The 16,366-nt window shown below is 38.4% G+C and overlaps 1 protein-coding gene across 3 annotated transcripts in view; it reads left to right on the forward strand.

The window, feature by feature from the left end:
• Window positions 1-3,580: 3,580 nt before the first annotated feature.
• Window positions 3,581-16,366, forward strand: part of LOC122908570 (U2 snRNP associated SURP domain containing) — a 62,525-nt gene continuing 49,739 nt past the window's right edge. For all 3 annotated transcript variants that reach the window (XM_044251547.1, XM_044251549.1, XM_044251548.1), the window contains exons 1-3: window positions 3,581-3,686; window positions 13,029-13,073; window positions 14,487-14,618. In XM_044251547.1, coding sequence (XP_044107482.1) covers window positions 3,642-3,686; window positions 13,029-13,073; window positions 14,487-14,618 — 222 coding nt within the window. In that variant the 5' untranslated portion in view covers window positions 3,581-3,641. The remainder of the gene's footprint in view (window positions 3,687-13,028; window positions 13,074-14,486; window positions 14,619-16,366) is intronic.

Here is a 16,366-nt window from a genome sequence, read left to right on the forward strand (position 1 = left end):
TAACATTTGGAAGGTCCCTGAAAGTATTGTGGGTCCTAGGCACTGAGTCTTTTGTGCCTGATGGATAAGTCATTCTCATTTTGTTCATCACCACTAATAAGACTTAAACTGTACCTGAGAGGTAGTAAACTCAAATGCCTACAAGCAGGCCAGGGTGTGGCATTTGTCCACCACACGTGTGGTGAAGGTCTAGTGAACTGGAGTGCTCAGCTCCCTTTAAGGTTACTGTGGCTCATCTCTACTGAGTTGTTGCCAGACTTTCCCATTTTTCTTTTCTTTTTCTCTCTCTCTTCCTTTTTTAAAAGATTTTATTTATTTGAGAGAGAGAGAGAGAGAGAAAGAGAGAGAGCAAAAGCAGGTGGAACAGCAGAGGGAGAGAGAGAAGCAGGCTCCTTGGAGCCTGATTCAGGAATCAGAATCAGGACCCTGGGATCATGACCTGAGCTGAAGGCAGACACTTAACTGACTGAGCCACCCGGGCATCCCATAGACTTTCCCATTTTTCAAGAAACGCTGGAAACCCTGAGCATAAAAACATAAAAATCTCCGAATTTTAAAATGCTAGCTCAAATTTCAAAAATCAAAAACCTTTCTGGTTGAACCAAACAAAACACCTTTGTGGATCGCACCTGGCACTACTTTGCAATCCTCGTTGAACACAGCTGCAGGGAGAGCCCTTTAAAGCAGATGACAGGGACTAGAGAACCACCAGCACAGTGGGAGGAGAAAAAGCATGGTTTTAGTGTGATTGTAAAAAGTAATTCTAATTGTAGTAAATTGTATGATTTTCTTACTACTTATGTGTAGTCCCTTGGCCATAGTAATCATGAATCTAATTAAAATTTCGGATTCTGTCATATTCCATTTGGATGATTCATGCTATGCCATCCTCCTTAATTTGTGGTTTGAGTAATAGGGGAAAGATTTCATGACATACATGTGTTAAGGAGAGCTTTGTTTATATTCATGATTGTGTTTTTAAATGTATATTTAATCAGGCCTTAATAAAAGCCTATGTATTACTTTTTGTCAGGTCACATTTGTCTGGCTTTCTTTGGTACTTTACCGTATGAAAAAGAGAAAGAAGTGTGTGTTCCTTTATTCTAACTCTTTAGGGGTAAACATTTGGAGAAAATTATTTTTGTGAGCAGTAGAACTTTGGGGATTTGAATGAAAAGCATGCTTTTATGCACTTTGTAGACAAAATCAGCTTGCAGCATTGCAGGAACATGACTAGACACAGCCAGTCCCACTCCTTCTTCCTTTATCTCAGCTGATGATTTCTCTTTCTTTCTTTCTGTCTTTCTTTCTTTCTTTTTTAAAGATTTTATTTATTTATTTGACAGAGAGACAATGAGAGAGGGAACACAGTCAGAGGGAGTGGGACAGGGAGCCCAATACAGGGCTCCATCCCAGGACCGTGGGATCTCCACCTGAACCAAAGGCAGACGCTTAATATCTGAGCCACTCAGGCACCCCAGTGATTTCACTTTCTCACCCTAGATTGTAAACAATTAAGGTCCAGTCTGATGAGCATTTTGAGTGGGAAAGTGTTAGGTTCCTATGGAAACAGAAGCAGAGTCTCTATCTTAGGCTTGTTGGGGGAATCTCCCTCCTGTAAGCCTTAAGGCTTCCTGGAGAAAGTGATATCTTCGGTAAGAGTGTAAAATTGATTTACTTTTCAATTAAAGAGCAGAATGAGGGTGGGAGAAAAAGCCCGGAAGTGAAAAAGTGTGATAAAACCCAAGACCGGAAATAAATTCAATTGGAGTGGAGAATGCAAAGCATCATTCCAATTTAATTTTAATGCATAGTACTTGTCACTTTCTGATCATTTCTTGTTTGCTTATTTGTCTGTTCTTCCATCCCCCTTTGCTCACACAGAAACCCTAAATTGCTGATTCCTTATTGCCAGGTACATATGAGTGTTCACCTTTACTGAGGACCTGCCATGGGTCAGATCCTGTAATAAGTGCTTTGCTCATGGCCACCCAAATTCCCTTCCTTCCCCAACCCCCGCACCCTCCCCCAGCAGACAAAGTTTACTTCTTCAGAGTTGGCTCAAATGCTCCCCTCTCTGTGAAACCTTCCCATCTCTTTACCCAATGCTTACTCTCAGAATTACTTCTTTCAGGGTCCTCCCCCCTCTTTGGTCTCTCTTTGCAGCATCAATTTAATTCTGGTTTTCTTTCCCCCATTCTTAAATTCTAAATCCCAGGAAGGCAATGATTTTTTTATTTGTCTCTGTAAGGCTCTCAACACTTTGGACAGGATTTTATACACAAAACAGGGCTCAAAAATATTTTGAATAAATGAATTCTTCTTTCCTTCCTACAGTAATGAGAGCAATCTTTTAAAACTTCAAGCCTGACATCACAGACCTATTTAACCCTGTTGAAGGCCACTATTCATCTCAGACTAGGATTCTAATTCCTAAGCACCTGCTCTCTTCAGGGCCCTATGTTAACTTGCTCCCACCCATCTCTCCAGCCACAACTCTCTCTGTATCTCTTCTAATAAAACCTGTCTGTGTATGGTGACTGCACAAGGAGCTGTACTGATTCATGTTACTAGGCTTCCGCGCCCCCCACCCCCCCTCAGGCTTTTATTTCAACTACTCCCTCTACCTGGAATGCCTTTTCCATTTTCCTTGCCTGGCTCAGTTCAGGCACGATCTTCTCAAGCAAAATTTCCTTTTTTTTTTTTTTTTAAAAGTAGGCTTCATGCCCAGTGTGAAGCCCAATGCCAGGCTTGAACTCACAATCATGCGATCAAGACCTATGCTGAGATGGGAGTTAGATGCGCTTCACCCATTGGGTCATCCAGGCACCCCAAGTTTTCCTCCTTTGAATACAGATCCCATTAAGAACTTTAAGAAGGTGGTTGGTAAGTAAAGTTTATGGTGCACCTCTCCATTTATGTGATTAAAAATGAAACCACTAAAGCAGGAAATGTAATTTTAAATGATACACACCTTACATGTATGCTAGATTTAGAATACGGTCTATGATTTTTTTCTCCATCTCCCTCTCTCTGCATGTACCCACTTTGTAGATACCCTAACAGTGTATCTGATAACTCCATGGCCCGATTCTCAGGTTGGGTCAATGCTCATTTTCTCCACTCTCCAGGCACTGGCTTGTCTAAAACTAACGTGAGAAAATTCCAGGTTTGCTTTTCACACTAAGGCGTAAGCCCCGGAGCTGGCGCGAACGCCGTCTTTGGCCATGAGCGCGGGGCCCCCAATCAGCTCCCTAGCCGACCAGTCTGTATTTTCTTTAAGGAGTCGTTCTCTTCTCATCCAGGTAATTCAACTGGCTCGCACCTATCAACGGGGGAACTGGGGAAAAAAGTGAAATATCAGCCCGCCCTGAAAGTCAGTACAAGGAGATTCTCCAACTCCTAGGACCCCACAGAAAAGACAAGCAGCTGAAACACCCGCGAAACCCAGCAGACTGGTCTTGGTCGAGGAAAACGGCTGCCACCGGAAGTCACGTGGCACAGCCCCGCCCGAATTCCCTATCTCGGCAGTCGACTACTCAGTCTTGCAGGAGCCTCTGGCGGGCTCCACTGAGATCCACTCTTTCGGTGCTCGACTCGCCCGTGCTGCTGCGGCCGCCGAAGGAGGGGCAAAGCTCAAGATGGCGGACAAAACGCCAGGCGGATCTCAGAAGGCCAGTTCGAAGGTAATTTCTTAGAGGACTTTGTAAGTCAGTGAGTTTATCACTGTCATCTGGGGCCTACAGGCGCTTCTGGCCAGCGGGAGGAGGTTGGGGTGGGATTCTATGTTCTGGTCACGACTGTAGGCCGGGGGCCCGACGCACTATGGTGCGCAGGTTGAGAGGCCTGGTGTCTCCCTTTAGTCCCAGGCTGGATTCGGCTCGAGACTGGCGGGCCCGGGGTGGGTGGCCTGATTAGTTCGGCCTGCGTTTGGCATTGGAGTGAAGTCAGGGATTTAGATTGAGGTTTGAAGCCGTGAAAACGCGCCCCTGTATTTGTTTGTTGATCTCTGAGGCCGCCGGACAGCGCTTGGGAGAGGCGGGAATCGCTTCCCGGTGTTTAAGTGTTTGCCTCTCTTTCCTTGGTTGTTTGGTTTCAGATCTCACACGCTTCCGGTGTCCCTCAGTTTCCCTCCTGCCCTCCGGGGAGTAAATAACATCTAGGGCTGTAAGTTGTGAGGGGAGGACCAATGGTGGAGGAACGCGGGGTGGGAAGTGCAGAGGCGGGAGCAGCTCTCCTTTGCAGAGCTGCATCACCAAGGTTATTGCTACGCTCTACACGTGGTCTTACCTCACTTAAGAGGAAGTATAAAATGAGCACTTTTTTTTGGGGGGGGGGTGTTCCTTTTCAAGGACTCGGGGTCTCCTGCATCTCCATGTTGTGTGTTCCACTCAAATGAGAACTTCCAAAGACTTGGAAGCCACTTAAGATTGTTAAATTAATTTTGAGTTAACAGGGAACCGTGTGCACGTATTGTGAAACCACTGAGCTGTAGAGGTAGTTTAACAGTAGTTAGGTGGTGATTAGCATCAGGTCTTAGTTGCCATCTTGGGCCGGTCATTTAATCTTCTTTTTTTTTTTACTTCTAGTTTCTCATCTTGAACACGATATTAAAAGTAATAGGTACTGCCTGAAGTAGTTATTAAGCTTTTTATGCTAATGCAAGAAGTTGTGTAACACTTAAAGATTCTAGGGACTGTTACATCTTGCGCAGTGTATCGGTTATTAGGAAGTTTAGGGTGGACAGGGCGAGTCCTGAGATTAGTTTGTTCTGAGAAATAACCCATTTTATATTTGGTTTATGTCTAATAAATCATAATCTTTATGATATTTTGTGAATGATGTCCATAATTAGTTTGTAATTAGTACTGTCTTTACCTTTCATCCTTTAATTTTGTAGAAACTGTGGTAGAGGGCCAGTTTTGGCTGTTTTTACATCCTACTTTTTTACTCCTTGTCAGTTTCTTCCCTCTCCAATACCTTTCCCTTAGCGTTGAGCGGAATGGTTGGGTACATCGCTCAGGTCACTACCTCACAGAGCCACAAAAACAGCCCTGCTTGCTGTTAGAGAACTGTTGATAATGCTACTACACCCTTACTAATTTGTTCAAATTTCACAGCTTTAGTTTCTTTCAAAGTAATATTTTAAGTATCTCCTTAGATACATGGAAAACATTTCAATGTATATGTTCAGGTTTCCTTCTAAAATACTATTTCTCATGGTTTTGTGTGGCTGTTCCTATAAGTAAATTGTTGGATCTTCCAATAATAAATCTTTTCAGTTTATATATTGCTTTAGATTATCTTCTGTTCATGCTATTAAGAGATTCCTTACCGATGTTTGTAAAAGGAATCAGAGTATCTCAGGAATCAAATGATGTTGATGTGATTTTCTTCATTAATTTGAAGAGCTGCATGATACAGTTAAAGATTATAGATTTTGATGACAAACAAAAGACATTTGGATTCAAATCCTGAATTGGTAGTTGATTATATTTGTGATAAGAAGGCAGATTGCTTAAACTCTCAAACCTCAGTTTTCTCATTTGTAATATGGGTGTAATCTCTTTTTTACAGGGTTGATGTAAGGATTAAATGAATAAATGTCTATGAAGTACATAATCTTTGTTCCTTTTCCCTTTCCTTTTTGTCCTTACAGGAATTAAAAAGTACTAACTTTTCAAAAATGTTCAATAAATTCTAATCCTAAGGTTTAGAATCTAAGTCATCACCTATCATATAATGATGGCCCACATTGCTGCTTTGTTTCTCACACAAGTCCAGAATTTATTGGAGAGAGTATCAGATCTTTTTGGTTAATACAACAATATTTGGAATTTCTAGCCTTTGATCTTTGTGGTTTGATTTTCTTTCCTCTGGGAGATCAGATGAATGATGTATACTACAGTACAGATGGAATGAACAGATTCTTTTGTTTCATGCTCACTCTTCTTTGGTAGTTAAATTCCCATTGACATAGGTTGGGATGCTTGTTAATTATATTTCTGCACATTGAGGAAAATGTTAATTTAAAAATGTACAAGGGAATGTAATGTACAGCATGGTGACTATAGTTAATACTGTGTTGCATATTTGAAAGTTGCTGAGAGTTGATGTTGAAAGCTCTCATCACAAGAAAAAGATTTCTGCATAGTGAAATATGTTAACTAGGCTTACTGTGGTGATCATTTCATAATATATACAGATACTAAATCATGTTGTGTACTTGAAACTAATATAATTTTGTTGATTGTACTTCAATAAAAATAAATTAAAAATAAAATGTTCAGTATTCAGGATTTCTTTATTGATAATGGCAAAATTATTTGATGTGTCTTAGTTGTAATTATTTTCTATGCATTTATTTATTACCAGATTAAAGTATTGCTTTAGAATAGGAGAGGGCTGTTAGTGCCATGTTGTAGCATTGATTTTGGGAGGAGAATAATTATTTCCTTGGAAAATTATTAAACATATTTCCTTAGAATTTAATTTATAAAGGTTAGTTTATTATTTTGATTTTAAGAATTTTGTTTGCTGGCACAGCAAAATGAGGATATGAAGCGAATGTGGTATTTTCTTTCTTTTTACATTTTCTGTGTGGGATATACTGTGATCGTAATGGAGTTATGTGTCCTGTTATTTCCCTCTGTGACAGTATTTCTTTTTTGCCATATTGTCAGAAATTGGGTTAGGTATATGAACAGGTAGAAGATATTGCTGGCTTCCTTAGACATTTAGTGCTGAATTGGTTAGGGAACTGTTTTGATTGCTGATTAATGAAAGTATTTTACTTCTAAGAAATAAGTAAAATGAGGATACATTCAAGGCTTCTGATACTTAGGTATTTATTACTTCTTGTGTATATTCTTTTGATGGTACCTAAAGATATGTAAGATTTAAATATGGTAAAATACTCTATTTTTAAATTTTATTTTTATTTTATTTTATTTGGGGGGGGCAATAAAGCAAGGTTTATTGAGCGACAGCACAGTGATAGTACAAAGCTCCCAAGGAGGGAGGGGACCTGAGATGGTTGCCCTAAATATGGTAAAATACTCTAAATGAAACAAATCTTGAAAATTAGGTTCTTCATGGGTTGCTAGTTTTAGTTTAGATTAAAAGTTTGTTATGATATGATTGTAATTTTATCTTAAAATATAAGGTAGATAGTTTTGTGGGTGGAAGGTTTTTTTTTGGGTGGAGAGTTGAATTATGAACTTCTATTTTCTTGATTGGTACTCTTTTAGAGTATTTACAGCACTGGTGCTTGAATGTAACTTTTTTTTTAAGATTTTATTTATTTGACAGAGAGAGACACAGCGAGAGAGGGAACACAGCAGAGGTGGTGGGAGAGGGAGTAGCGTGCTTCCTGCTGAGCAGGGAGCCCAGTGGAGGGCTCCGTCCCAGGACCTTCGGGTCATGACCCGAGCCTAAGGCAGACACTTAAGGACTGAGCCACCCAGGCACCTCGTGAATGTGACTCTTGATACGGTTTTTAAAAAAAATCCCATCTTACTAGATTAATTGTTTTCTGAAAGTCCAGTTTTTATTTTCTTTTTTTATTCCTGAAGATTTTTTTCTTCCTGGAAACTAAATCCATGAAACATTCTCCTTTGCCTTAGTGGCATATGAAAGAGGGGTTCATTTGGTGTGCAAGTTGAAGACTGCTGCCTCTCTACCACTTTTTCACAAAGAGCATTGTTTTTTAAAAATAAAATAAAAACTTGGCTACAGGATATTAAACTCAAAAACATTAATATTACAAATAACTTGCTTCATACTATTTTTAAGAAGTTTTAATATTGCAGATCAGACATGTGTTAGATATTGTGCTGAAATAATTTTCCAAAAAGCAAGATGGGTTTGCCAGTAGCACTCAAGGCTGTTTGGTACTGTTAGCTGTCTCTTCCTTCAGGAGTTAAATTTTTTCACTAGACTTTCCTCAGTTTAGATTAACTATGGGATGTTCAAATGTACTTAACAACTTTTCATGTATTGGTCGTGTTTTAAATATAACTTTAAAAGTCATTTTGGGTTTTTATTTAACTTTATGTTATATAGTACATGTCTTAGTGATCTATAAAGTTTTTTTTGAGAGGTGACCCTTGGTTTGCCTTGGAGAGTGATAGTAAAATAGGAGGCTGCCACTTGTTAGTGAGTGGGCAGCAAAGTATGTTGATAGTGGAGTGTAACAATTTTGTTGGGTAGGTACTTGTTCTAGTAGGTAAAGTCAACCAGTATATAGAGGCTCCATCACTTGGCAGATCTTGTGCTTGACTTTGAGAAGAAAATATGAAATGAGACTATACAAATTGAGGAGTGTGCTGTCTAGTGGAAGAAAAATCAACAGATAATAGCACAAAGTAGAGGTATCTAGAAGTCTAGAGAGAAGTGACAGCTGGTTAAATGGAAGGTGGGAAGGAGAAGGCTTCAAGAATAGAGGAATTTGGGTGCTTGGGTGACTCAGTTGGTTAAATGGCTTCCTTTGGCTCATGATCCCAGGGTCCTGGGATCCAGCCTCTCGCATCGGGGTCTCTGCTCAGCGGAGAGCCTGCTTCTCCCTCTGCCTGACTCTCTGCCTACTTGTTCTCTCTTTCTATCTCTCTGTCAAAAAAAAAAAAAAAAAAAGGAATTTGAGCAATGCTCAACAATGATCAGAGGTTTGAAGGATAGAGATAGGGATATAAAAAGAGATGGGCGAGGTAAAGAAAAATAAATCTGGGAAATGGATTAGTAAGTGATCTCATTTAGCCAGTGCATAGAGCACTTGCATAGGGAATACAAGATGCTGAGATGGAAAGATAAGTTTGAGATAAATTGTGGAGATTTTGAATGCTGTGGAGTAAAATTAGAGAGCCATGGAAAATTTGAGGCAGAAAAGTCCTTTAGGAAAGAATTCTTGGGGGTATACTTCAGGAAGAATTTGGGAGTGAGGAGGATCACTTGGAAGATGATTGCAGTGCTCCAGATAAATATTGAGGATTGTTGCAGAAATCTCACCTCAGATCTTCTCTGGGAAGCTTCTTCCCCACTCCCATTAAGATTTGCCTTTCCCCTCTTCTCTAGTGACCATTGTTTTACTTTACTTTTTTATTAGCTCTTAAAGGCAGGAGGTATGTCTTATTTTACTTTATATCTCTAATGTAAGTCATAGTACCAGTAAATGGTTGAATTAAGGGAAGATCTGGACCACAGTTGTGTCTTTAGAAAGGAAGAGAAGAGTCCCCATAGAAGAGCTGTACTAGAGGCGGGATGAACAGAATTTGACTTATGTCATTATGAGGGGATACAGGGGTCCAGGATGATCCTGTTATAAGGCTGCTGCTGGCTAACACTTACTGAGTAGTTATTATGTGCTAGACACTTTTCTAAGTGCTTTATCTGTTTCTGTCCTTCACAATAATCCTATAGGCAGGGTGCTATTCAGCTTTACAGATGAAGGAAATAGGGCCAAGTTTACAAAAGTGGTAAGTGCTAAAACCAGGAAGTCTGATTCCAGAATCTGTGCTCTTAAAAACGTTTTACTGCTTCCATACTGTGAGTGAGTGAGAGATAAAATCCACTGTCAGAAATAAAGTCAATAGGAGAAGCTTTTGGAAGGAGTTTTAAATATGTTGTTTGAGGAGCTTGCAGGTATTCGGGTGAAGATGTTCAGTAGGTAGTTTGAAAGCAGATTAGAACCTAGGAGAGGGACTAAGGTTGAAAATAAAGAATTAGAAGTCATCTCGGTAAAATAAAGGTGTTGATGTGCTTCCTGTGGGAGAGATTGTTAAACTTGTGGACATGTAAGTTGATGCTTTAGAGGACACTACATCTCTACTCTCTGCTTTTTCTATCCTGAGATAAATTTGTCTTGTGTCTACTTCTTCATCTTCCTTTTTTTTTTTTGTTTTAAAGATTTTTTTTTTTAAGATTTTATTTATTTATTTGACAGAGAGAGATCACAAGTAGGCAGAGAGGCAGGCAGACAGAGAGAGAGGAGGAAGCAGGCCCCCTGCCGAGCAGAGAGCCCGATGCGGCACTCGATCCCAGGACCCTGAGATCATGACCTGAGCCGAAGGCAGCGGCTTAACCCACTGAGCCACCCAGGTTTATTTGAGAGAGAGACAGAGAGAGCATGAGAGGGGAGAAGGTCAGAGGGAGAAGCAGACTCCTCGCAGAGCTGGGAGCCAGATGCAGGACTTGATCCCAGGACTCGGGGATCATGACCTGAGCTGAAGGCAGTAGCTTAACTAATTGAGCCATCCAGATGCCCCTTGTGTCTGCTTCTTATTGTCCTAAGCTTCCCTTAATTCTGCGAATTCATTTCTTTTGGTTCTTTTCTTATGGATGAAGAACTGTGCTCTAGACTTCAAAAGATCTGAAAGCATCATTAATTTGTTGTTCTTCAGTTAAAATGTAAAAACCAGGGCACCTGGGTGGCTCAGTGGGTTAGGCTGCTGCCTTTGGCTCAGGTCATGATCCCAGGGTCCTGGGATCGAGCCCCACATCGGGCTCTCTGCTCAGCGGGGAGCCTGCTTCCTCCCCACCCCCCCCTGCCTGCCTTTCTGCCTACTTGTGATCTGTCAAATAAATAAATAAAATCTTTAAAAAAAAATGTGAAAACCAAACCCAAGACAAATAATATAGTCAGTTCTAGGTTACGAAGAGGGAGAGGTTCAGCTTCTGAAGTAGCGTTACATTTACTGTTTACTTGGACCACTGGTTTTAGAAGTTGGTTATTTAAAAAATCTTAGTACTATTTTCATCTCTAACTCTTAAGCTTAAAGAGTTCCGTTTTAAACGCTGTGTAATTATAGCTGCTAATCAGTGGAAAACGTCTGGTTTGTAGTAAATGTGACCAGTGTCATCTTAGGTTAATTGAAATCAGCTGTGCATCTTCATAAGCTATCCTGTTTTTATTTTTATTTATTTTTTTAAAGATTTTATTTATTTATTTGACAAGCAGAGTTCATAAATAGGCAGAGAGGCAGGCAGAGAGAGAGGGGGAAGCAGGCTCCCCGCCAAGCAGAGAGACTGATGTGGAGCTCGATCCCAGCACCCTGAAATCATGATCTGAGCTGAAGACAGAGGCTTTAACCCACTGAGCCACCCAGGCGCCCCCTGTTATTTTTAAATCCTAGAAATGATGATTTGGATATGGTGATCGAGAAGATAAAAGAAAGACCAGCACTGTTTTATCTGCTCTTGCAGGCTTATTCATCTGGGTGAACTTTAGAATTATTTTTGGCAACCCCTGCGCCCCCTTGGAAAGATTTTCCTTTGGAGTATCGAGCTGTTGAATGAAATTGCATTAAATATATAAATAAATTTGGGTATCATTGACATTGTCTTAATAATGGGTTTTCCCATCCAGTAGTAGTATGATGGGTCTTTTCAAAAGGTGACTTGAATAACCGAATCCTTCTGTAAAGTTTGTGTTTTCTTCACCGGGTTTTTTTTGTTGTTGTTGTTGGTTTCTAGACGTTTTATACTTATTGGGACTATTGCAGTTAGGGTATCATTTTTGTTACTTAGCAGGTTTATACTAGTATATTGGCAAGCAGTTGATTTTTTTTTTTTTTTTCTCAATCTGTTCAGCGCCTTGACTGAATTTTTTTTTTCTTTTTAAGAGTAGTTATTCTCTTGGATTTTCTAATTTCTAAGTGTGTGCAAATAGGCACATTTCAAACTGTTTCAGAGTGTGTTTCAGAGAATTAAATTTTAAATATTAAACAATTTCTTCTTGGGTTAGATGTGAGGAGAAAGTAAATGAGGAAGCATACAATAAAGCTGGATATAGAAAAAGTTAGATAGAAAGAATAGTGATGGAAGGTATGTCATTGCTTGGTTGTCTTGAGTTTATTTTGCTTAGGGCCCAGCACAGTGGAGTTCAGAGAAACAATTGATTCAGAGTGAAAATCTGACCAGCTTTTCTTAGCCTTAAGTTTAGAGAAGGTAAGTAAAGCAATAATGTGTAGACTTACATGAGTTTTGCTGTATTTGGTCTTTTATATATCTTACAAATCTTCAATTTTCTTTTAAAATTAATATAATGTTTTGTGCATTTTATTTGAAATCTGGAACTTGGAGCTAGGGTCAGATATTTGTGGTGTTAAGATTCTTGGTTTCACTTTTAATATTTGACTATACATAAAAATAAGTAAAATCTCACTAACCAGTACTTTGCAAAATAAAAAGAACTCAATGACAGTTAAATTCTGGGACTCCCAAGTAAAAATTTGAGACAGATGCCACATGTTATTTAGTTAATAGTCTTGCAGCTTGGCTTCTTCATCTGCATAGTGAAAAAACAAAATATTGTGTGCCATATGTAATTTAATCTGTACATCAATTAAGAAAAATAAGATGAGATTTTAACAGTAGACATTGTTGGAAAGTACCATTATTTGAAGACTGAACTTTTTCTGTGCAACAGTCAGCAGTAATGGCATGCTGAATTAGAAGCAGTCTCCTTAAAACAACTTGTAAATGGTAACCAGCAGTGGGTTTGATAAAAGCCTTTTCTTTCTCTTGAACTATTTCTGCAGTAACATTTGTCCTTTTACATTAAGAGTTTATGTGTGGATTTTCGTATTACTAGAATCTGTTTCTTATATGACTGAGTAGTTGGAGGAAGGAGGGGAAGTTTCTTTGCTGTATAACAAGAAGTTGCTGCTCTGTCAGTGTTGTGGCAGTAAACAGTGTATCTTAGGACTTGGAAAGAGCTTTTGCATGAAAATCTGTCATAAAAATAGTTTTTAAGTTTCCAGATTACAGTTTAAAAAGTTGATTCCTCAAATACCTCCCACTCTGATTTGTATCATATTTTGGCACATAGGCATTCTGAATTTTAAAGAATTGACTTGCACATTTATTTTAGATCACAATCTTTTTCTAAGTTCTGGATTTCCTTTGTCTGGTTTTATTAGCTGAGGCAAAATTGCTTCAAGTTTGGGAAGATTAAGTTGTATAACATGAGACATACTTGTTTTGTTAGCACAATATATTTTCAGATCATTTAAATATTGACTTTTTAATTGCAGACCAGATCATCAGATGTTCATTCATCTGGATCTTCAGATGCACATGTGAGTATAAAAGGCAATCTGTGTCTTTCTTCTTTTTTTTAAAGCATTCATTTAAGTAATCTGTACAACCATTGTGGGGCTCCAACTCATGTCTCCCAGATCAAGAGGTGTATGCTATATGGACTGAGCCAGCCAAATACCTTTCCTTTTTTCTCTAACATTTAATTTCTCTCTGTATCTCTACATTTATGATTTTACTTGCTAAATAAATACTAATACATTGTGTCTGTTTTCAATCATGTTTTTAGCTAGGTGCCCTCTTTTTTTGTGTGTTCTGTTTGTATAAGTTTGCCCCCTCAGACCTTATTAGTAACCAAGTATGTGTGTATCTTTGTTTTTTTATTATGCTTATAAAGTTCTGTACATATACAAGTGTGTATACTTGTACATTGGTTATGGTTTGTGTTATATGCACTCATTCTTTTTTCACTACATGATAAACCTGTTGGAAATCCCTCAACAGTTAAGGCTCTAATATAGTCTTTCTACTGGCGTTGTAATATTCCATAGGGAGAAGTACACATGATTTTTGAAGTTGTATTTCTTTTGATGGGCGTATACTTGCTTAAAGCTTTTTGACATTTGAACAGTTCTTCAATAAACATTCCTTTGCATGTTATTAAAGCAGTGCTCAAAGTATGGCTTTCAGACTCTTGGGGGAGAATTTTTCCTGGGTTTTGTGAGTTCAGCTATTTTATAATAATAAAAACACATTTGCCTGTTTCATCAGGTTGACATTTGCATTTGTGGTGAAAAGGCAATGTATGGGTAAACTGTTGGCATCGAACGTGAATCAAGCCAGTGTTGTCAAAATGTATTAGTTGTCATTGTGTTCTTCCCCACCTGGCACAGTAAAAGTAAAAATAAGCTAGTTTCACTTTAAAATGTTCTTGATGAAGCAGTAACAGGTATTAATGCTTAATTTTATCCCTGTGTGTGGGTCTTTTTTATGTTTTGTGTGATGAAATGGGAAGTACGTATAAGGTACTACTTCTTCTCAAAGTATATTTGTCTTGAGGAAAGGTGCTTGGTGGATTATTTAAGTTGAGAAATGAAAACTGGCCCCTTTTTTTGCTGGCATACCATTTTTACTTGAAGAAACAACTGACAGACTGGTAAATCAGACTTGGGTATTTGGCAGATGTTCTTTTAAAAATGAAGGAAACAGACCTGTTACTTCAAAGAAAACAATTATTTGTTACTGATACAAAATTCGAGCTTTCAGGTACAGGTTAGAATTATTAAAAACTTTACCTGTACTGAATAACTTTTCCGATGAAATCATTGGTGATATCAAGGGATGAGAGTTTTGATAGTGTATAGTGAAATTTGTCACTATTTGGACATTTATTTGGGTTGTGATTTTAGTACTACATAAGTGATTTTTAAAAACTTGTTTCACTTTTCCTGAAGATGGATGCATCTGGACCCTCAGATAATGACATGCCAAGTCGGACACGACCTAAGAGCCCAAGAAAACATAATTATAGAAATGAGAGTACCCGTGAAAGCCTTTGTGATTCTCCTCATCAAAATCTCTCAAGAGTGAGTGTTGATAAATATAAGAAAGGATAAATGATTTTAATCTGTCCTTGATAGAACTTGGTGATTGGTATTTGGTTTTGTACTGTTTGTTTCATCATGTACTATTTGAAAATAGCATTCTTTTTTGTATTTGGGTTAATGATAAACTCAAGTTCATGTAAGGAAATTTTTCTTTTTTAAGATTGTATCTATTTATTTGACAGAGAGAGAGAGATATCACAAGCAGTCAGAGAGGCAGGCAGAAAGAAAGGGAACCAGGCTTCCTGCTGAGCAGAGAGCCCGATATGGGGCTTGATCCCAGGACTCTGAGATTATGACCTGAGCCAAAGGCAGAGGCTTAACCCACTGAGCCACCCAGGCGCACCCCCCGCCTTTTTTTGTTTATATATGAGATAGGATTCTTGCAAAATTTAAAATTGTATTTAAAAACCAAGGAGTGGGATGTCTGGTGGCTCAGTCGGTTAGGCCGCTGCCTTCGGCTCAGGCCATGATCCCAGGGTCCTGGGATCGAGTCCTGCATCGGTCTCCTTGCTCCTTGGGGAGCCTGCTTCTTCTCTTGGCCTCTGCCTGCCACTGTGCCTGCTTGTGTTTATGCGCGCACGTGCGCGCTCGCTCGCTCGCTCTCTCTCTCTCTGTGTCTGATAAATAAATAAATAAATAAAATCTTAAAAAAAAAAGTTAAAAGTTAAAAAAAAAAGTAAAATATTAAAAAGAAAAAAATGGTTAATGGTCAGATTTATTGTTCCTCCCTTATACCAAACACTTACTGAACCCAAGTACCACATGCCAGTCACTAGAAATAAATAGATGGGTAAAACGCAGTTCTTGCTCCTAGAGAGCTTATAGTCTCACTGTGGGATTTAAAGAGGGATAGGTACTATTAAGTATGGTTAGTATGGTGCCTAGGGCAGTATGAGAACCCAGAGAAGGAGCTTCTTTACTACGTGTATCTGCAAAGGGTTCTCATGCTCTTTTAGTCTTTTTTCTTTTTCATATAATTTTTCTTGTTGTGATTAAATTTGGGAAATTAATAAATTAATAAAAATTAAATTTGGAAATACAAAGAAGGCAGTCATCACCAGCCAGTATTAACATTGATAGTACTTTATTTTTATGGTATAATATTCTAAGCATAAATATATTTTTACTTTGCTAAGATCCATTTTACAAGAATACATTTTATTTATTTATTTATTTTTAAAAGATTTTATTTATTTATTTGGCAGACAGAGATCACAAGTAGGCAGAGGGAGAATCAGGTTCCCTGCTGAGCAGAGAGGTCGATGTGGGGCTCGATCCAGGATCCTGAGACCATGACCCAAGCTGGAGGCAGAGGCCCAACCCCCTGAGCCACATAAGCACCCCAGGAATACATTTTAAAATACTCTTTTCAAAAAAAAAAACCAAAACTCTTTTCAGTATTTTTTTTTAATTTTAGCAAAAATTCTTTGAAACTTTTTAATGGATGATTGTATTTCTTTATGTAAACATTCCATAATTTCCTTAACCATTTTTCTCTTTGGTGTGTAAGGTTACTTTCTTAGAATATAGATAAATAAAATTTGAGCCCTTCTGATTTTGTTTTGTATATGTTTTTCATTGAATTTATATGTAATATTACCATTTGCTTAAAGATGCTGAATGATGACCATACATTTTTCTTTCTACTTAGGGGAAAAAATTTACTTTGAATCTATTCGTGAAATCTCATTTTGGGTTATAAACTTTTATTTTTTCAAAGTAATTTT

Source organism: Neovison vison, chromosome 6, assembly GCF_020171115.1.
Source record: "Neovison vison isolate M4711 chromosome 6, ASM_NN_V1, whole genome shotgun sequence".
Taxonomy (NCBI): Eukaryota; Metazoa; Chordata; class Mammalia; order Carnivora; family Mustelidae; genus Neogale; species Neogale vison.